This window comes from Lepidochelys kempii, chromosome 16, assembly GCF_965140265.1.
Source record: "Lepidochelys kempii isolate rLepKem1 chromosome 16, rLepKem1.hap2, whole genome shotgun sequence".
Classification (NCBI taxonomy): Eukaryota; Metazoa; Chordata; order Testudines; family Cheloniidae; genus Lepidochelys; species Lepidochelys kempii.
This window is the reverse complement of record NC_133271.1, coordinates 23,196,013-23,223,132: the sequence shown is the minus strand read 5'-3', so window position 1 is coordinate 23,223,132 and position 27,120 is coordinate 23,196,013. Positions and strand designations below refer to the sequence as shown.

Here is a 27,120-nt window from a genome sequence, read left to right as displayed (position 1 = left end):
GGCAATTGAAGGTGTGCTTTGGCTGGGAACGCATGAGTGGTATCGGCCTCCCAGTTTGCATTAGCTGCCTGGCAGGTTGAGGAAGGCACTTACTTGTCATTCTGGGCTCTCTGAGTCTATTACTCTTGCTCACTCTGCAATGTGAAGCAAAGGAATCTCAAGTTGAATCAAGGTCTCAGCCAAACCCCTTTCAATGATCCTGATAGAGAGCAAGCAACTGCAACTCCCATTGATCTCCAGGGGGTTCGTGACTGCCCAGCACCTCTCTGGATCAGGCCCCAACTGACCCAGAAGAATGTTCTCTGAGGGGTGTGTTTTCAAAAGGATTCTACAGGTCTCAGTTGGCCTGAAATATTTAGCAGCGCTGGAGCTGAAGAAAAGCAGATGAGACAGAAAGGGAACAGAATCAGATTGGCTGCAAGTCGCTGGCAAGTCTAGTCTGTGAAAAGACTCTGGCAGTATCTCCTCATCCCATCCTGCCCATGCTAATCGGAGCTGTCCATCACTGTGGCTCTGCCCTGCGGCTGTGTGGTTAGCATGTGTAGGAGGAAGGCTGAGCACTCGCCAGCCCAGTAATACCCTTTCTGAAAGCCTGGGGCAGAGGGGAAAAACCAACTCAGATTCTCTTAAAGAAACCGTGTGGGCTACTAGGGCAGACAAGGTCAGCTTGACCTGCCCTGATGGAGTTAGATACAATACGAGCCTTAGACATTGGTGTAAATTGGTACCACCTTTTTAGGTAGCTGATTCAGTTCCCTTGTTCAGCGGTCACGGAGACGGAGTCCATGGCTCTGAACAGATGTAGCATGCTCGGTGTGGCTGGGGCAGAGCAGGGGTATTGCAGAAGAGGGGATTTCCAGGTGAGCTAGAATGTGGAAAGACTGGCCCCTCAGCCTATTCCTCTGTGTTTGTGGGAACAAGAAAAAATCTTTTTCAATTGGCTTGTGGGAAAGGTAAATCCCTTGAAGTCCCCAGCGTGTGCAATTTCATAACAGGCCTGAATTTGTTGGTTGGCATTCACTGAGCTCAGCTGGTTCCTTTGTGTGGGGTGGGAAGGGAGGAAGAGAGGGGATGCCTGGAGGGGGGAGTTAGTTGTATGGCCTTGGTTATCAGTTGAAAACCAAACCTGTGTCCGCTTTCCTGTGAACTGAATTGAAAGTGTTCAGACAATTAACACAGTTAGCATGGTTCAAGTCACAGCCGCAGTATTGGCCATGAGAAGGAGTGTTGGGCAGGAACCTGGTTCCCCGTCCTGTGACCATTTTTGAAAGTTCAAAAAATTTTACCCTCCTGAGTCAGGACAAGAAGTCAAAATCTCAGAACTGTTCCCCAGGTTCTGCTTTCCTGGTTTGGGTCCCTTGAAATGTTTTGTTTTGATCATTTTAAAACCTTTTATTTTGAGTCCAACCCTTTTTCCTTTTCTGTTTTTAACCTTTTACGTGGCCTAAATTAGCTTAAATTTCTAAATGAAAAGTCCTTTCAAACCAGAAAGCTGGGGGTTTTCATTTTGAAAATACATCAGTTTTTAAACCTTTTTTTCTTTTTCTTTTTCTTAGTCACTGGAACTGATCCCGTTTTGCAAACCATTTTGGTTTTGACAAATTGGCATTTTTCAGTGGAAAAAAACATTGTCTAACATTTCCCCACTGGCTCTAGTAAGATGTTTCCCTGCCTCCCGTATTTAGGAACATAGGACTTGCGAGATGGGATCAGACCCAAGGCCCATCTAGTCTTGTATTGTCTTTGAGAGTGACCACACCAGATGGTACAGAGGAAGGAGCAAGAATTTTGCAGTAGGCAGATGTGATGGGTAAGTGTGAAATATTATTCCATTCTCACTGGCTGAGACCTTCCCCAGTTTCTGGGGGATGATTTCGGTTTCTCTAGTGAAGGGACCACTGCATGCATAGCGGAGCTGCAAACACCAGTGTTTTTAAATGAAGGCTCAAAGTTTTGAGAATCCAGCCAAACCACCACAATCCGCACATTGATGTGGCCATAAACATGAAGTGGGCTCTGCTCTCAGGAAGAAAGAACCTTCTGGGACTGGAAACATAACCAGATGAGGAAGACACTTTCCAAATAATAAGTGTGCTGGCCAGACATGGGCCCAGGCTGCCGAATTGGACTCTGGACCCACATCCAGCTTCTCCTAACATTTATGAGCATTCAGAACTGCAAGGTGAGGCTCTAGATCTGAAGTTTGGGGTGTGCAGGTCCCTGGTTTTAGTCCCTAGTGTTAATACTGTAGGCCCAGTTATCAAATGAGGGTGCTGTACTAAAAAGATTAAATCTCATATTCAGGGCTTAATTACCAAATTTCACGTGTAGGCAGAGTGTGAATGTAAAGTACAATAGCTATTCTTGATTGACGCCAGTTGTGGGCACTGTTGTTCTGGAGTAAGAACATCCATATATGGAGTTAATCAGGAACAGTTAATCAAGAAGACCTATTCCAGAATAACTTCATGTAAACTAGACTTTATACACTTTATTCAGCGCTTTAAGAGTCAAACCCTGATCACATTGATGTAGTGGGAACTTTCCCATAGAGCCCTTACATGGAACTGAGGTGAGAGCCCTCTGCAGAGTGAATATTGATCCTTTTGGGTAAAAATTGCACTTCCCTTTTATGGGCTGGTCTCAGAATCCAAATACAGACCTGCACATCCTGCCTAAAACCTGCGTCTTTGATGAGTGGGCTCCCCAGCAGTAACAGCAGCCAGAAGTGCCCAGCTTTGAGCTGTGGGGCATATGTTAAAGACGCACACAAAAACAAAGAAAATGGCTTAATGTGCTCACTGACAATTATTCAATAATGGCAATTATTTCAGCTCCCCAGGAATGAAACCAGAGATTGGAAAAAAAGAAATCCCAGGTAAACTGAGGGTTGGGACATCCAGGGCAGTACATTAAAATGGTTTCACTCTTGTTAAATGCCCGTGGGCTTCTTTTTGTGCCTTGCTGGTTCATTTGGGCCATTAGGAAGTAGAGAATTTTAATAATCTGGCCAAATATATTTATTCTAAGATACAGGAAGTTTGGTGGAGTTTTCAAAACTGCTCAGCCTAACTCCGCTCTTTGAAACCAACGGGAGTTCTCCCAGTGGCCTCACTGGGGCAGAGTTACGCACACTGATCGCTTTTGAAAATCCACGGTATGCATCCGATGAAGTGAGCTGTAGCTCACGAAAGCTCATGCTCAAATAAATTGGTTAGTCTCTAAGGTGCCACAAGTACTCCTTTTCTTTTTTTGAAAATCCCTGCTGTAACTCATAGATTTCAAGGCCAGAAGGGACTGTTATGATCACCCAGTCTGTGCATAATAGAGGCCCGAGAAGCTCACCCGGGAACTCCTAAACCAAGCCCAAAGACATCCAGTCTTGATTTAAATTCTCCTAGAGGACAAACCTAGTGTTAAACGGAAAGACAAATAAATACAGCCTGGTGTGTGCCAAGGGACAGGAACTGTGCTCTTCCCAAGCTTAAAATTTGCCTTTTGAGATGCCCCATTAAATTCCAGTAGGAAGATTTCCCAAAGCATGGTTGTCCTATTACCCAAATTATCACTGCTGAATTTCTCAGCAGCTGCGCTCAAAGACAGTGGGTAAAATACTGGCCCCAGGAGTTTTGCCATTGATTTTAATGGACCCAGGATTTCACGCTGAAAATATAAGTCCAGTCTTCCAGGTAATCTCTTGCCTCCCCTGAAGGTAATGGTGATCTGTGTGGCTGAAAGATCTGCCAACTTGGATTCTATAGGAGGATTGGGACTTTAATAAATAAATTCTGTTGAAGATCAGATGGCTGAGCTTAGGCATCTCCCATTTAATGTTCACTATGGCTCCCTAATTTAAAAAAAAGAACAAACCAATGTGTAAACATTTTCAGTAATAACTGAGCCACATGCATGTCCCTGTTCACTGCTGGGTTTATATGTCTAAAATAAATAATCACTAAATCCACTATCTTCGTCTTATGTCGATTGAGCAGCCAGCAAATTGCCTACCAATACAATCCATCCGTTTACTTCTGCTGTGCATTGTACATTTCATTCAATTTATTTTATTGCGAAATGACATATTGCCTTAAAACAAAAACAAATATTTAAGACCGAGGGTGCACTGATGTAACAACCAAGGGAACATTACAATGCAAAGCTATTCACGCTCTCTGTCCTCTCTTGCCCTCTGGATGCTGGAAAGAGTCGGTCTGAGAAAAAGCTAAAGAAAATGCGACTTCATCTCTGGCAAAACCATCCCAGAGGCATTGTTTCCAGTCCAGTGCAATGGAACGAATTCCTTTGAGCGTACTGACACTGTAGACAAAATGTCCTAGGAACCCTTGCAAGCCTTCCCTCCCATTCTGAAATGCTCATTGAAGTAATTTAAAGTACCCTGTTTGAAAAAAAAATCCGCACCAAGGAGACAGAACAGTGCAACCCTCTCTCTGTCTGCTGCATGAGAGGAGTTAGAGAAGGGAATTGACCCGTCAGGTCCATGAATCTGTCCCACCATAAATACAGGTATAGTTATCCTAACAAGGTACATATCAGGTGTAGAAGTGTTGCTACCCTTGACCTTAGTCAGTGGATATGAGGATGGGAGTGGGGTTTTAACTGTAGAAAAAAGAAATCCATATTAAACTCAGCAATCTGACTTTACCTCAATAGACTGCAAAACATGTAAAATACCTGCCAGTGTGTACCACTGGCCCCCCTACTTGAGGATAATAGTCTGCTTTTGACAGCTGAGGGTGTTACCCTTTATATTGAGTGGCAGAGGTTTGTGCTGTGGTGCTGAAGGTTCTGGGTTCACCCCCTGCCGCCAGCTCCCACAAGGTGTCATTACACATGCTTTTCAGAAGAGCTGATTCTCACTGGTTTGGAACGTAAGATTTCCTGTGCAGTTATTGGCTATTTCCCCATCTGTAAAATGAGGATGATAGTAATCACCTTTGCAGAATGCTTTGTGACCCTCAGATGGACGTAGCTCTAGAAGTGCCAGGTATTCTTCATTAGCTGCTGTGCCAAACCTCAGTGCTAAAACATGGCCTGAAACCTGCAAGCTTTCAGGTTTCATTGTAAGCTTGAAGCCTAGCCCAAGGATGGGGACATTCTGGGCGAGGCAGAGTCTGAATGGAGAGTCAGCTGCTGAAACTAAGCAGGGGAAGGTCTGTCCGAGTTTTGCTTTGAGGGGTGGGGTTTGTTGAATCCTGGCCCCTGAAGAAAACTTGGGAGGTGAGAGGTATGAGTTCTTGAGCACCAAAGCTGCAGAGAGGGCCCTGTCTGTGCTCTGAAATGTTGGCCTCTGACTCAGCTCTGTTAATAGCAGCGTAAATGCAATGAAATACAACCGCTGCCTGTGCTGTTGTTTGTTAGCAAATGTGCCATGGAAGTGAATGCCCTTTAAGTACTCTGGAGCTAATGGGGGATAGAAATCGACCAAAATGAGCACTGGTGAGCAGCAATCCCTCTCTCAATGAGGAAAGGAAGAGAGATGAAGCCTGCGTGAACACCTTGGGAGCTCTGCACTTTCCCTCTCCTGCAGCCTCTCACCTATTTCGCACACAGGGCTGCAATGAGCCTTGCCTCACTGTGTTACTTCCAGGAGCTGTGGCTTGAGCAAATGTTTTTCAGGCAGCGGCAAGCCAATTTGTGCAGCACGTGAGGACAATCGGAGGGAGCCCCTGCAAATGAAAGAGCAACAGATTTAAAAAATAACAAACAAACCCCACCCTGTCTCTTCCACATACACTCCCTGGTGCAGCTTCCATCTCCTGACATGCTTTAGGAAATATAATGCAGTGTCTGCCTCAGACAGCTGGTTGATTTGGCAGCTCAGAAGTACTGGGTGGAACAAAAACAGTTTAGTCTTGTGCCTTTCATTTCCATGTTCAATTGTAGATTCCTCCTCCCCTTCCTTTGAAGGTGACTGACTACTGCAGGCCAGGACTTAGGGAGCACCAATGTTTACATAGGGAGTTCGGGAGAAGCACATGGTCTCCGTGTGTTCAGAATCCTCAGCGTTTTCTATTCATCACAACTGAGTCCTGTCCTTTCTCTGCTATGAAGGTGAGCTGCTGCAGTGCCTTGGTTTTATTTTTTTCTTCCAAGAGCAGCAGGAGATTGTAAAGGGTTGAGCCATCACGCCATTTGTAAAAGCTTCCAGGACTTGCTTCTTGTCTATAGCAGGTGCAAGGCTTTTCCTGAAGAGAGACAGACCTCTACCCCTCCTGCAGCCAGCTCCTCCACCTTCTCTCTGGGCTGTGTTCAGAAGTGCTGTTAGTGACCCTTAGCTATGGATCAGGGTGGGTGCACTTGGGCATCCTAGATGCGTGGGCCTTATAGACAAGATATTTTCAAAAGAACTCTGTATCCGTTAGAGGCTAGATTGTCAAATGAGCTCAGCTCCCTTTCTAGGCACCTTTAATGAAGTGGCCAGAACGGACCCTGTGGGATAGAACACCGTCAATATCACAGACCCACGGTTCAGCCACGCGGCCTTTTTAGAGTAACTGTGCTGTGTTGTGGAGGGGCAGCATGCCCCGATCCCTGCCTCGTCTGGGCACTGGGACCTCCACCCTTGTCAACACCACTCTGTCATTTATTTACAGGGTTTTACTCTCTCCACCAATAAACAGCAGTTACCTTTACACTGTATCTCAGCTTTCTGCTTAGCTCTTTGTATGTCACAACTGTTCAAAGTACGAGATTGCACCCATTCTGCACCCACAGCCAGGAATTGAACCGAGGAATCCACATTGCACTGGTGTCTCAGAAATAGTGTTTAAAGTGTGTGCCGTGTCCCCCTCTAGGGGCTGGTCCATGCAGAGCAGTGGTTTTCAACTGTGGTCCGCAGGCCCCTGGGGGTTCGCAGACTGTCTAAGGTTTCCAAAGGGGTCTGTGCCTCCATTCGAAATTTTTTAGGAATCCACAAATGGGAAAAAAGGTTGAAAACCACTGAAGTAGAGGAAACTAGCCTACTTTTGCAAGTAGTTGCCCTTTAGTTCAGGTAGAAGTGGTCTGTGCTGTGAATCTGAAGGGTTTAGACGCCAGTGACCATGCCTGTAACAAACAATAGAACGTGCTCATGTAATTAAAGACCAGCGTAGTGCATCCATGCAAGGGCAGAATTAAAACAGAACAAAGGGCACAAACCCTACACTCATTCCCTCAGTGGTGACCTTTCATTGCGAATGGTGTATAGTTTGGCATGAGAGATCTAAGTTCCAACTTGTGCATTTTGTGGCATGTGATCTTCATCCATCATGAGCCAATGTAGCTGAGCATGACACAGCCCGAGAGTTCGAGCATCTCTTATCTGAGCCTGGTAATTTGTCACGAATAGTTGGGATTTACTGCTCCTCTTGCGCAGGAACCATTTGAAAGCTGAGGGAGCAGATTACTGGTGGGATCTAATTCTCAGCTTGATTAGTTTCTTTAAAGGTGTGCTGCCCCTTTCATTGCTAATTATCTATAATTAGACAAACCTGTGAATATCTGGTTAGGCTGAGCACTTTAGAACTTGCTCTGTGGTTGCTTAGAGAAGGCAGGATTTACACCAGCCCATAACAGATGCTGTGAAATATTTACTTTCATATAAAATTCAATACATTTCAATGCGGTGTCTTAAGTTTTTCATGCTGAAGCCATAAAAATCACATTAACAGGAACAAATACTAGTTCCTCAGAAAAGCTTTGTAGCCCTCGTATTCCCAGTGTATATGTTTCCAGTGCTATTAATCACGCCTATCTTTGATTCTTGCTTTATAACCACAGTAGCTCTGTTTGGAGTGTGCAATGGATCTGCTTAGAGCAGGGGTCGGCAACCTTTCAGAAGTGGCGGGCTGAGTCTTCATTCATTCACGCTAATTTAAGGTTTTGCGTGCCAGTCACACATTTTAATGTTTTTAGAAAGTCTCTTTCTATAAGTCTATAATATATAATTAAGCTATTGTTGTATGTAAAGTAAATAAGTTTTTTAAAATGTTTAAGAAGCTTCATTTAAAATTAAATTAAAATGCAGAGCCCCCTGGACCGGTGGCCAGGACCCGGGCAGTGTGAGTGCCGCTGAAAATTAGCTTGCGTGCCATAGGTTGCCTACCCCGGCTTACAGTAACGCACGACCTGAGTCGGCTGCTCATAACACTCACTTTCCCGTGCAGAAAGAAAAGGGTTAATGTGTTGCTACCCTAGCACTGTGTTGTCTCCCTGAGTGAGTTTTTTCTCACTGCAGTGAGAGCTGGTATTTAAGAGAACTGACTCCTAGCTCAGTGTGTGACATGGCTTTTTCGGAGTCGCTAGACAGGCATATTGGCTGCTAGGTATTCATTATGGATGAGGCATGACAAGCCAAGCAGCACCCAACAGGCAAGGTGGAGGTTTTGAATAAGGGACAGATTTTTAAAGGAGCTGAGCATCCAACAGGTCCCACTTACACACCTAAATGAGTCTGCCGAGAGTGGACTTGAGACTTGCCCTTCAATCAGAGAGTTGGACAGCTGGCTGTTCTATGCCTGGTTCTGCCACCAACTCACTGAAGGCAGAGCACAGCTCTGGGCCTCAGTTTCCCCATCTGTAAAGCGAGATGTTATGATTTTAAAGTGCTTTGTGATCCTCGGCTGGAAGCTGCTATGAAAATGCAAAGCATTATTTATTTGCAGTTGTGAAACCCCTGATAACTCAACTGGTTTAATAATAAAGTGTTATCAAACTATTATTATTCAAGGCTGATTGCAAACAGGGCCAGGAGATTGCACTGCTTTTATCCAAATTTTCTCTGCTTCGGTGAGATTTTTCCTTTCCTGAAGTGCTGTGGTGGTGGTCCTGTTTGTTTTGTTTGCCAAGCATTTGCAACATGCTGGGCCTAAAATCTAGGCAGCCTGACCTGAGGAATTTACAACCTAGCCAAGATTTAGTAGTTTACGTTTTACACAGTACTGTACTGTATTTGCTATTTTTTTGGTCTCTGCTGTTGATTGTGTACTTCCAGTTCCAAATGAGGTGTGTGGATGACTGGTCAGTTCGTAACTCTGAGGTTCTACTGTATCTGTCTATGCCATACCTTGTCCTGTCCTGTTGCTTAAATCTATAGAATTTTGTTATTATAATTTCATATTTTTCCTGACACTTAATTCAGTAACGTGTATTCACTGACTGGTTTTAAATCAAATCCAAACATCCCTCATGTGCCATTTTAGGGAACAAGAAAATGTGATAAGTGAATCTGGCCTTGATTAGTCAGATATTTTGATCTGATATGTGGGAAAGCCCAATTATAGCACTGTTTTGATGGGAGCCATGGTAATGTGACCGCTAATGGCCCCAACAACCCTTCACGCTGCACTTGCTTCATGCCTTATGCAGCATCCCAAACGTAGCCATTGTACCTAAGAGGACGTTCTAGCTCTCCCACCGGCTCTGGTACATTCTCGGATAGTGTGAAAGCATTTTCTCTTTTGGAGCCATTGTGTTTGCTCCCATAGTTTTTGTGAAGGAGTGATTAGGTTCTTTGGTCCTTTGGTTAAGTTATGAGGCAGCAAAAAGATGATATTTGGTATAAATCATCGTTAATCTTTAGCTGATAGTGATGAACAAATCTGAGCCACCTTGCTCGTCACGGCTACACCTAACCTCCCTGCCTCCCTCTGCTCTGCTCTGGCTCTCCTTCCTTAGAAAGAGAACGTGCTTTAAACAAAAGGCAAACAAGGAGGAGGAAGGAAAACACCAGAAGAAGGAAAGGCTGGGGCTCCCATGTACCCCAGGGGGGATGAGCAAATAGAAAAGGTGGCCATGGGGTCTTCCATGGGATTCTTCAACCCTTGCCCATTTTTTATTGATCTAAAACTTTCTTGAGACATGTGGAGAACACGTTGGCGGCAGCTGGAAGTGGGCGGTAGCTCAAAGAGGAGTCTCTCCTGCGCAACTCCACGCTGTGTTGGCCCATGAGAGGAAACTCTTTTGGCAGAATGAGACCAACTTTTCTGGATGGAATGAGCTGGTGCTGACCGCTCGGTGATTCACGGTCCGCAGCCAGAGGAGAACCCAGAGAGGATGGGCCTTCTGCTCCGTGAGGCACAGTGAATGGCCTGCTTACAACTTGCTGTCCTGCTCCTACAGCCACCATATGTGGATAACTCTGTGGCACTTTCTGTTACCCTGCATGGTGAAAGGTGAGGGAGAAGGTGGATGGAGAAGGGATCTTTGGTTGGTTGGTTGCTGGGTTTCAGTGATCAGGGTGGAAATTTTGTTTTTCTGCTGCCCTAAGGCACCCCCCCCCCCATTTTTTTTTCTGGGGCTGCAGAGATCAAGCCAGTAGAATCCTCCTCCCCTTCTCCGGTGCAGGGGTAGCACAGAAGGGAACAAGCAGTGCGTCCCTGGCTCAGTGTCTTTCAGAGACCAAAGGATTGACCATCAGAATCCATCAAGCGCACGGAGCGAGGCTGCAAAGTGGTTACTGTGTTGGGTGGGACTGAAGCTGCCCATGGCCCCTCTGAAGCCCCAGCTTCTGACCGTGAACTGAGCAGAGAAAGCCATCTGCAAAACTGGCCAGTGCGGCTCTTTGCCCCACTGCTCCTTGCTGCTGGTGGACTTGGGGCTGGGCCTTTGGCTCTGTGCAGAAGATACACAACTTGTGGAAAGAGAGGGCTGGGGCCTGTTGTCTTCTGTGTGTGAGGACTGGGGGCTTTAACTTACTCATCTGCATTTTTTGTCCTTGAAGGGCGGCTGTCAAGAATGATGCATCGGTCGGTCCTCTTTTCTCCTTGCTGTCCGTGGTACTTGTATGGCCTCCATTAGTGCAGTGCCCGAGCACTAACCATGGCTGTTAATGGATCTATCCTCTGAACACTCCTGTGTCGTGGGACGGTGCTGTTATTCCCCATTGACAGGTGGGGAACTGAGGCACAGAGAGGCTGAGTAACAGGCAATGTCTACATTACAGCGCCTATGCTGGCATCGCCTCCCCATGTGTACGCCACCAGAAGGAGTTTTTCCCACCAGTGTAGGACCATCACCTCCACAAACGTTAGCTCTGCTGACAAGCATCTTCTGTTGGCCGAGCTGCATCTACCCTGCGGGTTTTGTCAGCAGAGCTGTGTCATTGGGGCGTGTGGTTTTTTTCATACCCCTGGTGGGCATAGCTATGTGGGTATCCGTTTTAAGTGTAGATTGAGCCTAGCTTGCCCAAGGCCACACGGGAAGTTTGGAATCTGTATTCCAAGCTGAGAGCCACCGTAGGGATCACTTGAATGTCGATTGCTCCGGACGTCATGGCACTTCACAAGTGTTCGTTAAGGCACATGGCATCCAGGCAGATGTATAAGCAGAATTAGGCCACTTTTACAGATGAGTAACATGAGAGAGACACGGTCCACAGGCTTTACGTGAGGTGACCTGGTGAATCAATGGCACAGCCAGGTCTAAAAGCAAGGAGTCTTAGCTCCTGGTCCTTTGTTAACCCACCAGGCTTGGCAGTGATACTCCTCTTTCCTACCTGCATCCTTCTTGTGCGTCTGCTGAAATCCCAACCCATTTAGCCCAAGCGAATAGCTCCTTTCCAGCATGACCTTCTCTGGAGGGCCCCTTTCCTGTGATCCAGAGCATGCCCTGATCTGATTTCCACGACGCCCTGGGACTCCAGGAGCTGGAGGACGCAGCGTGCAACATTTCTTCTTTTTTTTTTGGCCTTGAAGTTGGAGCAGCAGCACGCGAATGCTCCCACAGAATACAGAGGCTTTGGGGTGTCAAAGGACCAATGGTTGTGGGGGCCACATTGCATTCCCCATAATCATCAGCCCTGCAAATCTCATCCCTTCACACAGAAGCAAATGGGTTTCATTTGCCATGTGCCCAGCAGGGAAAAAGCCTTTTTTTCAACCTCTCTTTTTAGTAAGTCCCAAACTGAGCATTGATGGTAATTAGGCAATTCAGACATTCAGCAAAGCAGCCAGTTCAAGGACAAACAGATTTTAATTAAAGGCTGCATGCATTTGGGAGCCGTGACACTCTTGTGCCTGAGTTGTTACTATGGTAACACCAGAAAGCGTATGCGATTGTGTTTGTGTGTATGAAGTTCACAAATTAGGCTCAGTGGCAGAACGGATTTCACCTCTGGCCAATCTAAAATGAGAGCGATGGATATTGCCCTTGGAAGAAGTAGATGGGTGTTTTGTTACCGTTAGGTTTTTTGTAAGCTTGGATTGTTTGGGGGTTTGGTTGGTTGGGTTTTTTAAATAAGTCGTTCACATAATTTTCACTTCCAGCTCCTTTTGATGAGCCTGCTGATTGGCACGTGAACTGCTCCCTGATTATTCATGCTCCATAGGATTAGAGGAACTGGTGCACTCAGCTTTTATGCGTGCTATACTCAGGCAAACGGGATCCTCGGGGAAGGTCAGTCTTGAAGCCAGCTAAAGTTTTATTTGAGTGAAAATCTCAGGATTTGACTCGTTGGCGATATCTTATTCCCCTTTCCCTGACCTCTGTCTTTTGATTGTAAGCTTTTTGGGGCAGGTGTTGGGAAAGTGCCTACCTAAGACATTGAAGGAACCACTCCAAATTATTATGAATAATAATAATAATCGTAGAAGCCAGTCCTAATGATCCTGCATTTTTGGCAAACCACAAACTGCCTTTGGAACCCGTGGGAGTTTGGGATGCTGAAAGAATGCAAAACTGGGCCCTTACAGGGCAAAATACAACAAAGGACGCTTATTCTTGCAAGGCTCGTTTCTCTGTACAGCTTTACAGGCATGATCTATAGACCTGGGTCGAAGACAGATGATGTAATAACTTTTTATTTCCATTGAAAACTGCTTAAAGCAGGATTGGTGTTGCCCTGAAACTCAGAGGGGCTTCCTAATCCAAGCAAAACAACCACGTAAATCTGGGCATTTTACAATAGTTTAACTCAAATGTTTGTGTTGGGGTTTGAAGTAAGCATTAAACAAACTGTTCTGGGGTGTTTTCTCCCTTTGTTATTAAAGGACTGGGGGGGCACCAAGCAGTCAGAGAAGGGAGGTCATGACAGTATGTCAGCTGGAGAGAGAGTTCTAGCTGTCTGTTTCCCTGTATTATTTTAGAAATCTGATCCAGCCTGAGAAGTAACTGCTGCGGCTTTTCTTTCTTCCAGCTACTGTACTGCCATTTTCCCTGATTACCTGCCAGTCAGACTGTTGTTTATGAACTTGGGGGATATTTTCCAAGGCACAGTAGAGAATTCAACACCCAGTTCCCATTTGGTGAAATAGCAGCAGCAGGAGCAGCTGCTAAAATGTTTAGAGCTTAAAGAACTTAAAGCATATGATGCTAAAACTATGCCCCGTGTATGCCTTGGATTGAATTGGTGCTGGTTTTGTTGAGAACAACACAAATGTTGCAGCACCTTCCCCTTTGAGTCTGCACAGAACAAATAAGTGTAGCGCCAAATTGTCCCACAGTAAAGACAGAATTGTGTCCTCTTGCTCTGTGTTGGTATTTCTATGGCCTGCTTCACTGGATAATAATAATCTCTAGCTCTTCTACAGCACTGCTCATCAGTAGATCTCAAAGTGCTTCATAAAGGAGGTCAGTATAATTTTCCGCTAAGTAAACTGAGGCATGGAGATGTGAAGTGATTTACCCAAGGACACCAACAGGCCTGTGGTGGAGCCAGCAATAGGACACAGGTCTCCTGAGCCCCAGTCCTGTGCTCTCTTCACTAGGCCGTGCTGTCACTTTGTAGTACACTGTAACGTCTGGGCTCCTCACACACTTTATGAATTCTCCCCACATCCCTGCATTGTAGGGAATTGTTATCCGTGTTTTCCCGAGGCAGAGCTAAGGGGCTCTGCCGAGCTCACAGAGGGACTCCCATATCAAACCCAGCTTAACCACAAGACTGTCTTTCTTTAGCAGTTAGAGTAGCACAGATTTTGGGTTTGAGTCTCGGCTCAGCCGCTGACTCCCTGTGCAAGGCACCCGTCTGTTTCCCGGGATCCCCATCTGTGGAGCAGGGGTATGGCATTTCTACTTGCAGGGCAGAAATGAGGGTTAAGGCAACTCGCTGGGTTTCCCGCAGTCACAAGCGTGTGACGAAGTAGCCCCCAAATAGTGACGCTGGTGCGGCAACCGGGAAGCTCCACTTCTCAGGCTCTGTTGCCTGAGAACCCGTGTTTTGCAGCTCGGCCTGCGGTAGCTGTTCTCAGCCTGGCGTGTTGGCTGGTTAAGCGCTCTGGGTCGCTCTGATCAGGGTGCAAAGCCAGTTGAAGTAAATCCTCCTGTTGGGAGGAGGGGCTGTATTGACAGGATTGCCTAGCGAGATTACCAGGCCAATAGGATTAGCCCACAATGGGAAGGGCTGGCTTGGCTTGCTGACTCGAGAGAAGCTCAGGTCTGCTTGCTCGGCACGGATGTCGCCCATCTCCAACATGCAACAGCCATGCAGTTGGCTGGTTGTGCGGAGTGAATAGTCTGGAACAAGCCATTGAAGATCCAACCTGCCGCAAGGGTTACCCTGGACCTCTGCAGGTCAGGGGTTCAGTGCCCCATTTTAAAACGGGTTGGTAGGGCTCCGAGTGCCGGTGGGGAGCTCCCTTCATCTACAAGGGAGGAACAGCAAAGGCATTATTGGAGTAAGTTTCTTCGTGCCATCGTGCCTCAGGCTTGATCTTCAGAGGTCACGCTTGCCGGCGATTGGCCCGTTCTTTCTGTGGCCTCTTTGCTGTGGCAATGGGGACACCTGTCCACCAGTGTTACAATCCATCCTTCTACAATCCAAAACCAGGGAACCCCGATGCAGTGGTGCAGCCGTCAAACTTTCTACAAATCCCTCCGCCTCCTCTCTACCCCTGGCTTGTATGACTCCGGACAAATGAGTTGTTTTCTCCAGGCCAAAGAGCAGTCATGTACTCTTGGCCTCAGCAACTTGGATGTTAGATTACAGGCAAACAACAAAACAAGAAAGAACAAAGAAAAGTCTGAGTGAGAGCACAGTGTGAGTGAGTCTTCTGTGACATCTTGCAGCCAGTCTGCCTTGCAAAACGGCAGCTGCCTTTGCAGACAAGCTAGACATTTTAAAGGTGCAGCATAGAGGAGGGAAATGTGTCATAAGCTGCATTATCAGTGACATTTCCAAAATGTCAATGCTTTGGTCACTGAAACACTCTTTTCCTGTTCTGTCTTTCTTGTGCCTTGTCTACTCACAAGTTTTTGTTCTGCTATAACTATATTGCTGAGGGGTAAATTAGCAGCCCAAAAAGCTGAGAAATCCACCCAGATTGTTTCAGGAATGTCGTGTCCTTCATTTGCCCAGGAAGCTGCTCAGACAAGCCAATCACACTTTTGGCAATCAGCTATATATACATAGCTTGTATCCAATTTGCAAATTAATTCCAATTCAGTCTCTCCAGTCTTAATTCCATCAGTCTCTCGCTGTAGTCTGGATTTGAAGTTTTTCTGTTGTAATATTGCAACTTTCATGTCTGTAATCGCGTGACCAGAGAGATTGAAGTGTTCTCCGACTGGTTTATGAATGTTATAATTCTTGACATCTGATTTTGTGTCCATTTATTCTTTTACGTAGAGACTGTCCAGTTTGACCAATGTAATGGCAGAGGGGCATTGCTGGCACATGATGGCATATATCACATTGGTAGATGTGCAGGTGAACGAGTCTCTGATAGTGTGGCTGATGTTATTAGGCCCTGTGATGGTGTCCCCTGAATAGATATGTGGGCACAGTTGGCAACGGGCTTTGTTGCAAGGATAGATTGATAAAGCCAGAAGAGTTCCCAGAAGTCACCTACTACAGGAGAGGCCTAACAAAGAAAATAACAGAACGCCACTAGCCGTCACCTTCAGCCCCCAACTAAAACCCCTCCAACACATTATCAAGGATCTACAACCTATCCTGAAGGATGACCCAACACTCTCACAAATCTTGGGAGACAGGCCAGTCGTTGCCTACAGACAGCCCCCCAACCTGAAGCGAATACTCACCAGCAACCACATACCACACAACAGAACCACTAACCCAGGAACCTTGGTTTGTGTGTATAAAAACGTCTTCTGTATTTTCCACAGTATGCATCCAATGGAGTGAGCTGTAGCTCACGAAAGCTTATGCTCAAATAAATTGGTTAGTCTCTAAGGTGCCACAAGTACTCCTTTTCTTTTTGCAAATACAGACTAACACGGCTGTTACTCTGAAACCTGTCAATTCCTTATGAGTCTTGCTAAGATACTTCCCTGAATAGTACCTTGCAGCTCCGAGTTCCACCGGTTGATTATGAGTTGTGCAAAGAAGGTTATGAGCTACAAACCAACTAGGCACTGTCAACGTTAGAGACTGCAGAGATGTTAGTGACAATTGTGTTTAAATACCTCATGGTTTCTATGACAGTTGGGATCTGTGCTGGCCAAACCATGCTACAAGATTATCCTGCACCGGGGTGTAACACTGCGTTTGTGTTTTGGGGGGAACCAGAGTGTCGGGGGGGGCATACTGATCAGGCAGACCGTAATGGAAGCCCAAATCACAACAGGTATCGACCCTAAATATGTGCCATCTAAACTTTTTAGTCCATGGAAAAAGCGTTTTGACCAAAACGAAATGTTCACGATAAATAAAGAAATCCATAAATCATTTTGGCCTAAATATTTTGGTTTTTGACCAAAAAAAAAATTAAAGAATTGTCGTTAAAAATATTTTGAATGTCATTGAATTTTTTTTAATGAAACAACCTCCCTCTCTCCCCCCCTCCCCTCCCCCCAATATACTCATCGTTTTACAAAGTGTAAACAAGGTTATAGCAGGCACGGCTTTAGCCTTACCAGAGACAGAGCTGCAAGGCTCTGTGCGGAATACATTGCTTTGGGAGGAATACCTCTTGCGCCGTTCTTTTGCCCAGGTTCCCTATGCTTGGATGGGCTGTTGACCCTTATTCCCACCACCATGTGTGTAAGTAATAAGAGGTGTCAAGAAGCACAAGAGATGAAAGGTGGGCCCTAGCGCTATTGTGTAAAGAATGCTGATGGAAAAACTGACGGCCGGGAAGTTAATGAAAAACAGGCCCAGGGAACTGTAGCTTATCAGCCAAGAAATTCTATACAGTCCAAAGTCTGTAGTGCTTGCCAGATTTCTGTGGTATTCATTAAAAACGTGCAGCAACCGGGCTAGCCTCTGTGTTACCCCTTGGGAAAGTGGCATAGGCATTAATTTAGGGTGGATGAGGTTTGCACCCCCTTAAAGAAAACCATACCCATCCATTGCTCTCGTGTGGTGACGCGGAGTGTGTGTGGGGCCTGGGAACCAGGAGACCAGGCCTGGATTCTCATCCGAACAATCCCACATTGACTCTGGGTGTAATGCTACCCAAATCACTTAAGCTAGCATTTTCAAAGGTGGCCTGTAATTTTGGATTACTCTCGTCTCAGACAGACGGGGCTTGATTTTTAAAGCGGCCGAGCACTCTCAGTCCTAGCTGATGCCTGATATTTGCTCCTGTTCTTTTCACCGCCTCTTGTTTCACAGTCTCTTCAGTTCAGCATCACTCCAAACCTGCCCTTCTCACCCCACTTCCCTTCCCTTTTTGCTGATCCCACTCCTCACTAAGTCCACCCCAAAAAACAAAAAAATTGTGGCACTAACATGATGTTTGTTGCCATCACATTGTTGGCTTGGCTGGTGTGTTCTACCCCTTCCCCCACCTTGGGTCTATTTAATTGCAAGCTTTATCGAGGACCGTCAACCACTCTTTGTTTGTCCAGTGCCTGGCACCAGGGGCTCCAGTCTTGGCTGGCCCTTAGGCACTGCCATAAAAACATGATTAATAATTTTTTTATAGCCAGGCAGTACATGAGGTGCTGCTTGGGGAGGAAGAGAGGCAACACAACTTTGCTGTGCAGTGGAATAAGGAGGTGGCCATACTGGCAGATGGTGAGAGCAGGTCGGGAAATAGCCCCTGGGTCCCCTTTGTGACAGTGGTGGGCACTTCTAATTAGTATAGTCCGATAACCCTTTAGGACCTGGGCTATTTGCATGTGCTAATTGAAGCCGGTTCAGAGGGCTGTTAAGAAGAATGGGCTTGTGGCTAAAGCACAGGACTAGGTGTTAGAAGACTTAGCTTCTGAGTCTGGCTCTGCCACAGACTCTCTGTGCCACCTTGAGCCAGTCACTCAGCCTTTGTGCCTCGGTTTCTCTGTTTCTAGCATGAAGAGTGTGTGTCATGGGGGTGCAGAGGCTAAATATAATGCGGGTGAAGCATTCGAGAGCCATGGATGGAAGGTGCCCACGATGTGTGGAGTATTGTTATTTTTTTCTTATTTCAAGAGGAGTGTGATGTTTTTTCACTGAAAGGGGAAATCAGGAGTTCCTTCTCCAGTTCATGTGCCTAGCAGCCCTTGATCAGGGGGTTATTCTGTATGGAGCGTTTTGTACAACCCCCCCATTCCCCTTCTCCACATCTTTACACTTCAGGCAAACTTTTCAAAAGCTCCTAAATTGTCACCTTGGAGCATGAGTCCTATTTTCAAAAGGGATTTAGGCACCTAGGAGCCTAAATCCCATTGACTTTCAATTAAACTTAAGTTCCTAAGTGACTTAGGAGCTTTCGAAACATTTGCCTTTAATCTTTAAAATCTATTCTGGCTCTCCTTTGCCTTCGGCGTGTAGGGCCTTCCGTCTGGTAGGGACAGCCTGTGGTTTGCATCACGCATTTGTTCCTTGCGCTCTCAGCAAAATGTCTGTCTTTTTAAAATGACAGTATAAAAAGGAGAGAACTCCAGAGCTTGGCTCATCTGGAAATTATCTTGATTTTAACAGAATGGAGGCCTCCTGCCTCGAACTAGCCCTCGAAGGAGAGCGCCTGTGCAAAGCTGGGGACTTCAAGGCTGGAGCAGCCTTCTTCGAAGCAGCAGTGCAGGTGGGGACAGAGGATTTGAAGACTCTCAGCGCAATCTACAGCCAGCTGGGCAATGCCTACTTCTACCTAAAGGAATATTCCAAGGCCCTGGAATACCATAAACATGACCTCACTCTAGCCAGGTAAGCATGCCTGCGAACACGATCAGTCAGGGCTCGAGGTAAGGCAAGATCCCTGGGATCCCAGGCCAGCAGCCTGAGGGAACCGGTCACTGCAATTGAGAACAGACCTGGGGCACCAGGGGGGTGACTGTCTGGAGAGAATCAAGAAGCCAGGGAGGAAGGGTCTGCCTGGGGTATGGGATTGTGAGGAAGAGGAAAGAGTCTGAAAGTGGCAGACGTTTGCAAGCCCATCTGCTTTGTGTGTGCAAAGAGGTAACGCTGACTTACACGCCCATGCAGCGGGTTTTTGTCAGCTGAAACCACACCTTTTGAAGGGTAGTGAAGCAGGCCTGCTGAAAATGTGGCCTCAAGACCCATTTAATAGAGGGGGCACCTTTAAAAATGGGACAACTCTCCGCCTGCAGTCGGTTAGATTTACTGTAATATCTGAGACTCTCTGCAGAGAACGTAGCACCAATGTGGTGGCCCAGGTGAGCAGCATGGCGTGGCATTTGTCCCTGCATGACTTGCACTCCCTGCAGGGCAGCTTCAGAACCTGGCTGCCTCCAGACACTGGTATAAAACCAGTAACTAGGCTGGGCTGGGCTAGTGGAAGTGCCATCCGGTGTGGCTGCATGTAATTCCCTGGTGCACCAGTCCCCAGGGGCTGGGAGTTGTGTGGAGGCAACAGTATACTTGGTTCCTGGAAAAGAAGGCAAACTCTGATCGAGCAGGACTGATAGGCCATCTGGGGCATTGTGTCCTATCCTCTCCAGCTGAAAGGACCGTAAGTGGGGAGGGGGAGCTTCCGGTCTGGGAGTGGGGGGCCTGGTAAATAGAACTTTGACTTTCCATCCTGGATTTAGACAACTGCCAGAGGGAAAGCAAAAATCTGTCTCCAAGACTAAAGGAGCTTTCTCCTTCTGTTTGCACATGTTGCCTGCAGGCTAGGAGCGGATCGGTTTAGTGCCTACTCCTGCTACAGGCTTAAGTATCAGCATGATTGAATTCTGCCTGCTGAGTCCCAGCATTTATAACAGCCCTTTCCCTGCCTCCGGTCATCTTGTAGAACCATTGGGGACCGTATCGGAGAAGCCAAGGCCAGTGGCAACCTTGGGAATACATTGAAAATACTTGGGCAGTTTGATGAAGCTATCGTTTGTTGCCAGAGACACTTGGAGATTTCCCAAGAGCAGGGAGACAAGGTACTTGATCCATGATGCCCCACAGGAAATATTCCCTGGCTTTTGAAAGATTCCTCCTGCCAGCCAACGATCAGGACAGCATTGAAGCTGGCTCTGGAAGGAGACTGACCGTATCACCCTCCCTTTCAGCTACAGATCTGATGCCAGGGCAGCTAGTGGATGAAAATGTGGGCAGGCCATCCCTGGAATGAAGACCCCAAAATACCCAGGAAGCAATGGATTCCCCCAAAAAGAGAAAATTGAACCCAAATAAATAGAGATTCACAGTCCTTGAGTTCACAGAATGGGGCCAAGCAAAGAACTCCAGGATGGCTCTTGGAAATCCATTGTACAGTTAGGGAAAGGGGTTCTTCCCAGTCTGTCTCTCTGACACATGCTGTTTGGAGGCCAATATGAAATGAACTGGGTGTCTCTCAGCCCCGTTCCTGCTGGACAAGCATCCAAGCCTCTCTCTCTCGCGCACACAAATCCCACCATGCTTGGGAGCATTGAGCTGGCAGTTACACTGACTGGCCTCTCTGGTGAATGAGTCATGGGGGCTGAATTCTCCCTCTGCGCCCACAGGAGATTGGCAAGCAGCATTGTGGGATAGCTGCCTGTGCTGGGCTTGTTATAGGTATAGATAGGAGTCTCCATGGTCCCCATCCACAAGGGGCTGGACTGAAACCATCCCTTGCACATAGGCCACCAAGCAGCCATTGGATGAGGACTTGAGGTTAGTACTGGTTTCTCTTCAGAGCAGTGTATCCTAGTGGACAGAGCATTAGACTGGGACTCAGGAGAACTGGGTTCTGTTCCCCACTCTTCCACTGGCATGCTGGGTGGCCTTGGACAAGTCGCTTTCCTGATCTGTGCCTCAGTTTCCCCATCTGTAAAAGCGGGAGAATGAGAGTGATCTCCTTTGTAAAGTGCTTTGAGGTCTACTGATGAAAAGCACTAGGTAAGAGCTAGGGATCATTGACCTGGGCTGGCTTTGAACTGGCGACCTAAAGGTGGCAGGTTCTACATCCTTTTAAACAGTCCCTGGATTCATCCAGTCCCCCAGACTCAGCTTCTAAAATGAAGCTGTAATGGTCTGCAAGGCTGCCCTGGCTTTTGGTTAGCTGCCCTTTGCCCAGAGACGGGAAGCTTGGCATTGCAATGTGGAATGTAACACCTGTTCTTCTGTGATTCTGCCCCCCTTTCCAGGTAGGTGAAGCTAGAGCGCTGTATAACATTGGCAATGTTTATCATGCAAAGGGAAAGCAGTTGTCTTGGAGCACAGCCCAAGACCCAGGTTCCCTGCCTCAAGAAGTCAAGGAGACGCTTCAGAGAGCTTCGGAATACTATGAGTAAGTACCCACCCTTCCCAGGTCTGCAGGGGATGGGGCTGCACAGACAGCCCCATTGTGGTTGGCAGTAATTTACCCAACTACAATCATGCATGTGGCAAACTTGCAAAGCGTCTGGCGCACTCTCAGTGCTCAGTGATGAGTGCATCATTCCAGCGCTGTCTGCGTGTGTCTTGTTACTGTCCTGATGACAGCTCTGGGGAGCTGCAGAAGTGTGGTGATGAACGTCAGGTGAAAGATAACAGCACTGGCCTTGTGACAAGTGATTTTTCACACAGCCTTCTTTAAAGCACTCCACTTAGAAGGTGACTGGGTCTCGCCTGACTAAAGGAGCTGGGGGCGGATTTGGCTGAGATTTTGGGCAGGGGAGCGCTGTGCATTGCTCCCCTGTGATCCCCACATCAACCCACCCCTTGTGGCTGACCCAAGGACCACCTTGCCTGCCTGTAGAGGGGCCTGTGTGCTCACCTCTTTGGCAGGGTGGGGCACACCCATATGGGCTGTTGTGAGGAGAATAAAGGCAGAAAGTGGGGGGAGTGGGAAGCAGGGAGGAAAGTAAAAGTTGATGACATTTTAAGGCCAGAAATTAGGCTCATCTAGTCTGACCTCCTGCGTAACACAGGCCAGAGACCCTCACCCAGTGCCTCCTGGAAAAGACCTCTCTTCCCCTGCACTAAACATGAACTGAACCAAAGGGGAACTTAGATACCAGGACCTGAGATTGGAGATCATTCTCCTGCGGCTGGCAGTGGCATTGGATACCTCTACCAGTTCAAAGTGTTGCATCCCTCGGCCTGCCTGAGGTGCTGGCGATATTGTGGGATTGGGCAGAAGAGAGACTCTACTCTTGGCAGGCCATCAGAGGAGGAATTGGCTTTTTGGCTGCTTTGAAATGTATTTATTGATAGTTTTTAAATGGCAAGGCAGGAGACAGACACTTCTGGTTAGTGGAGAGGGCCTGGGAGCCAGGACTTCTAGGCTTCTTCCGGGTTGTGTGTGAGAACTTAAGTAAGTCTCTTTTGGCCTAATATTCCATGATATTGAGAACCTACAGGAAGTCTCTGGGGGCTCGGCACCTCTAAAAATCAGGCCATTGGCCTCTCTGCCTCAGTTTCCACATTGTGTAAAACTTCATTAAACATTTCAATGCGGTGTTGTAGCTGTGTCAGGCAGACGCAGGATATTAGAGAGACAAGGTGAGGGAGGGAATATCTTTTATTGGACCAACTTCTGTTGGAGAGAAATGAGTTTTTGAACTTGAAAAGCTGCTCTCTCTCCAACAGAAGTTGGTCCAATAAAAGAGATTCTCTCACCCACCTTGTCTCTTAAATATCTCAAAGCATTTTGAGAGCCTTTGATGAAAGGCTCTGTATAATTGCAAAGTGTTGATAATCATATACTGCTACATTAGACTTTGCCAAGGATCTGAAATCCTAAATAACTCTATTTTATATTGTGGAGCAGGCTCAGTTCCCCTTTAAGAATGTGCAGTGCCTGTAACCCCTGTGTGTTTATTCCCCTGCCACATACTGTAAGGAGATAAATGGAGATATAGCTAGAGATCTGACTGATGGTACGTCAAACTGCAGTCCCCTGCTCGAGTCTGAGTGAGCTCAAATACAAGATGGCTGAAATAATGTAGTACAGCAAGGGGATCGTATAAAGCATGTGGGATAAGCAAAGTGAAAGGAGGAGTAGACTGCTGTGCATAGAGAGTTTGTGATGATCTGTAATGAACGAAGCATTAGTCAACAATTGCATTATGGTCCCTAGATTTTGTGTCTGTTCCTTTTACTATGGGACTGGGGATATTATAGTGTGGTACAATTTCAGTGCCTAGAATTGGAAAAGGAAACACCTTGCACATTTTTGCAGAGGGTTTATGGTTTTCTCTTTCCCTGGAAAGATAAAGGGGAACAGGAATGTTTGTTCTGTGGGTGGGATCAACTGGGTCTGGTTCAGCAGCTGTGGATTAAAGGGACCCAAATGCTGTACATACTGTTATGCAGATCGGCTTAGAGAAGCAGCAGAATAAGCTGCTTTGTCCCATCTGGCAGCTGCGTGGGAATGACCAGAGATGCAGAAACATTGCGCTCAGCAGATGAAAAGCTGGACCAGAGCTGATCTCATCTGCCAGAGTCAGATGTCACTTGTCTGTGCTCCGATCCTTATCTTAATCGAGCCAGAATAATCAGTGGGGATGGTGCTTCCTGGCAGTTCATATAATTTTGACCAACGGGTGCTTTGCTGGGGGTCTCTGGGGGTGGGAATGGGATTCTCTACAAGGAGGGATGAGGAAAGACTGCAGGCTTTTTTAATTAAAAAGAATAAAACAAAACTCTTTCAGAGAGTTGTAAACTAAGCTTCTGAGCTTACCTGTGTTGAGTATAGCTCAGAATAGGTCAAACAGTAACACATGCAGTTAAATTCAGTCCCTGAGCATCTGCTTTGATGCCACAATGTTGGACAAAGTATGATAATTTGGAAGGGGGGAAATGTACTCACAAACTCACTTGTGTGCATACTACTGCCCTCTACTGAATAGAATTAGAACTCTTCAACTTTGTATAATTGGCCCTATACTGCAATAGCTAATACAGATCGCCTCTAGTTTAAGTGGTCAGGGCCTGAGTTTCTGCAGAAGGAGTTTCCTGTTCTGTCACCATGAAGTTCAGAGGCATTGCAGCGTGTCCCACAGTAACAACTCTGCCTTTTCCAAATGGCTGTAGATGTTTTTGCTATGGCATATGCTGGAACGCTGTCACTAGGCTTATTTAGAGCTATCTGCAAGGTTTCTCCCCTTTGATTTTAACTTCAGTTAAGGAAATGGGTTTTTAAAAATAACCTTTTTTGTCTGAAAGGGAGAGGCGAGCATCGCCCTTAAATCAGTCTCCTCGTCTCTGCAGAGATGATAGCACCTCGATATAGCTCCCCCTCCTTTTGTCAAAGGAGCAGTGCATGTTGAGCATCTACAGGGTGAACTCGTGCCAGCCTGAAGCGTCCAGGGTGCTCTGAATGTGCTGAGCAGATGCTGTAGAGGGTTTGACTGTGCCTGTTGTTGCAGAGTTGCATCCAGTCATGCTCGTCTCAGATGCATCCCCGCTGCCAGCGCTGGGAAGGCAGGGAGAAGAATAGCTCAGAGCTCCTGGCCCTTCCCGCTTTTTTTTCCCCTGTTTCTCTTTCTTCTTCCTGACTTCATCAACGTTGAATAAGAATCATAACATCGAACTCTTATTCTGGTTCTTTTCATGCATAGGTTTCAAAGCGCTGTACAAATGAGAGATGTCATTATCCCCATTTTACAGATGGGGAAACAGAGGCAAAGCATGACTCCCAGGGACCATCCCCTGAAATAGATGCTGTACTTGAAAGCTGAAAATAACGCTCTCTCCTTGGCTTTTTCCTTGAGATAACTCTGGGCATGAAGGTATCTGCTCTTCTGGCTGAGCAGGGCAGTTGTGTGTAAGGAGAGATGGTTAGAATAAGGGACACTGAGGCAGCACCAGTGGTAATGCATTGAGTTCCCAGCTCTGCCACTGGCCTGCTAGGTGACCTTGGGCAAGTAACGCTCCCTTCCTGTGCCTCAGTTTCCCCATATGTAAAGTGGGGGTAATGACACTGTTCTCCCTTTGTAAAGAGCTGCAATTTCTTAGCAGATCTGAAGGTGTTTCGACACCCAGGCAGCTGCTGCAAATCAACTGAAGTTGAGGGAGCGGTGCTGGTTTGGGCCAGCTAAGGGTCTGGCCTGTGTGAAATGCTAAGTGTCCCAAGGTGGAATCTCTCGCTTGTGTCTGAAGGCGTAAAAGCGCCATTCTACCCAGCGATTAAAGGTGATTGAAATGGGAGGGGGAGCTCTCGCCACATCAGGCGAGGAAGAGGGGCAGATCATCGCATCATAGAAGATTAGGACTGGAAGAGACCTCAGGAGGTCATCTAGTCCAACTCCCTGCTCAAAGCAGGACCAACCCCAACTAAATCATCCCAGCCAGGGCTTTGTCAAGCCGGGCCTTAAAAACCTCTTAGGGATGGAGATTCCACCACCTCCCTAGGGAACCCATTCCAGTGCTTCATCCTCCTCCTAGTGAAATAGTGTTTCCTAATATCCAACCTAGATATCCCCCACTGCAACTTGAGACCATTGTTCTACGAGGGGAGCTGTTTACGCAGGCCCGGGAGAGCTGTGTCCCCTCAGAGCCCCTTACTTTGACCCTGGGCTCTCTGTATCTCATGTTAAGGTCAATAGGAGCTGGATGCCCGTTGGCTGAGTGACCAGATGGGCTGCTCTGATTTTTTGCAGGAGGAATCTGTCTCTGGTAAAGGAGCTCGGGGACCGAGCTGCTCAGGGCCGAGCCTATGGGAACCTCGGCAACACCCAGTACTTGCTCGGCAACTTCAGCGAAGCCACAGCTTTCCACAAAGAGGTAAGGAGGGTGTCGATCATTCTCATGGGGCTTGGGCAATCCAGTCGCTTCCTCAGCCTGGCCTGCAGTAGGGAACTAGACATTGGTCCGTTAGCCCCCAGCTGCATCAAATCCTTCATCTCCCATTACAGACACCGCACACCAGATCCTGTCACCCTTCCTCAGGCTGAGTATCGCCTGACTCCACAAGGTATCCCCCCAAAGCCAGTGGGAGTAAGGCTGTCTCTGCTTGAAACAGCCCACTGTGAAGTGACTGGCACCCAGCTTCATTGCCTTACCGGGGCCCTGCTCCAGTGCGAGCAGAGAGAGCTCTCGGGCCCCATCTTTGCTGGGACAGCTGCCTCGCGGCATGGAACAATTCCCCCAGGAAGGAACACGGTCAAAGGTGCGATGGGGCCAGGCTTTCCCAGCCAAAGAGTAACCCGGCCGCCAGGTGACTGGCTGGCCCCACAGCGCCAGGCCAAGTGGCCTGAGTTAGCGTCAGCGGCGGCGGGGCCAGCATCAAGTGGGGTGGTCACACAGGCTGCTCTTAGGGGCGCAGCAGGTATCTGGCACGGGATAAGTCTCAGCAGGGTTGTGACAGCGTGGTCTTCCCCGGCGGGGCCAGAGGGCTGGAGCCAGCCAGCTGTGTTCTGCGTGGAGCCCTGTTGGAGCCTGGTAGTTTGCAAGGTGCCAGATGATTGTCGCGGGAGCACCTGATTCAGCTGAGATCAGCTGGGGGAAGCTACAGAAAGCAGGCAGGGTCCGAGAGTGGGCCCCAGCAGGCGGAGGGTCCCAGGCAGTCGGCCTGATGAAGAGCTGCCTGGAGCAGGTCAGCCTGGCAGCCTCTGCGCATGGCCTCCCCTTCCTGGGGTCGGCAGCCAGGCCTACAGCCCTGCAGTGGGGTTTGCTTGGAACCACACAGGCTGCTCCTCTGTGACCGGGGGAGGAACTGCAGAAACAGCACCTGGCCAAATGGGGTGGGAAGGAGGGGGAGGGCTTGGGACCCTGCTCCAGGCTCAATGCAAAGCCGGGGGTGCGGCAGGGCAAACACGGGAGAAGAGAGGAGAGTGGGGCAGAACCAGATAAGGGTCGAGACATGGGCCCAGCTGGAGCAGTGCAGAACCAAGGAGGGAAGGCTGAAGAGCGGGGCTGGGGCTCAGTGAGACGCAGCCAGTTGA

At 47.6% G+C, this 27,120-nt stretch overlaps 1 protein-coding gene and 1 long non-coding RNA gene across 6 annotated transcripts in view; both read left to right on the top strand.

Moving 5' to 3' along the window:
• Window positions 1-27,120, top strand: part of GPSM1 (G protein signaling modulator 1) — a 141,910-nt gene that overhangs the window by 27,033 nt on the left and 87,757 nt on the right. For 3 of the 5 annotated variants that reach the window (XM_073314702.1, XM_073314700.1, XM_073314701.1), the window contains exons 2-5: window positions 18,803-19,024; window positions 20,073-20,208; window positions 21,397-21,539; window positions 25,837-25,960. In XM_073314702.1, the coding sequence (XP_073170803.1) occupies window positions 18,803-19,024; window positions 20,073-20,208; window positions 21,397-21,539; window positions 25,837-25,960 (625 nt within the window). Of the gene's footprint in view, window positions 1-1,685; window positions 1,811-18,802; window positions 19,025-20,072; window positions 20,209-21,396; window positions 21,540-25,836; window positions 25,961-27,120 lie in introns of all 5 variants that reach the window. The other 2 variants (XM_073314703.1, XM_073314704.1) reach the window with 1 other exon arrangement.
• Window positions 10,730-15,802, top strand: LOC140899342 (uncharacterized). Its single transcript, XR_012155291.1, has 3 exons — window positions 10,730-10,889; window positions 12,264-12,393; window positions 15,563-15,802. It is a non-coding gene; the product is annotated as an uncharacterized lncRNA (long non-coding RNA).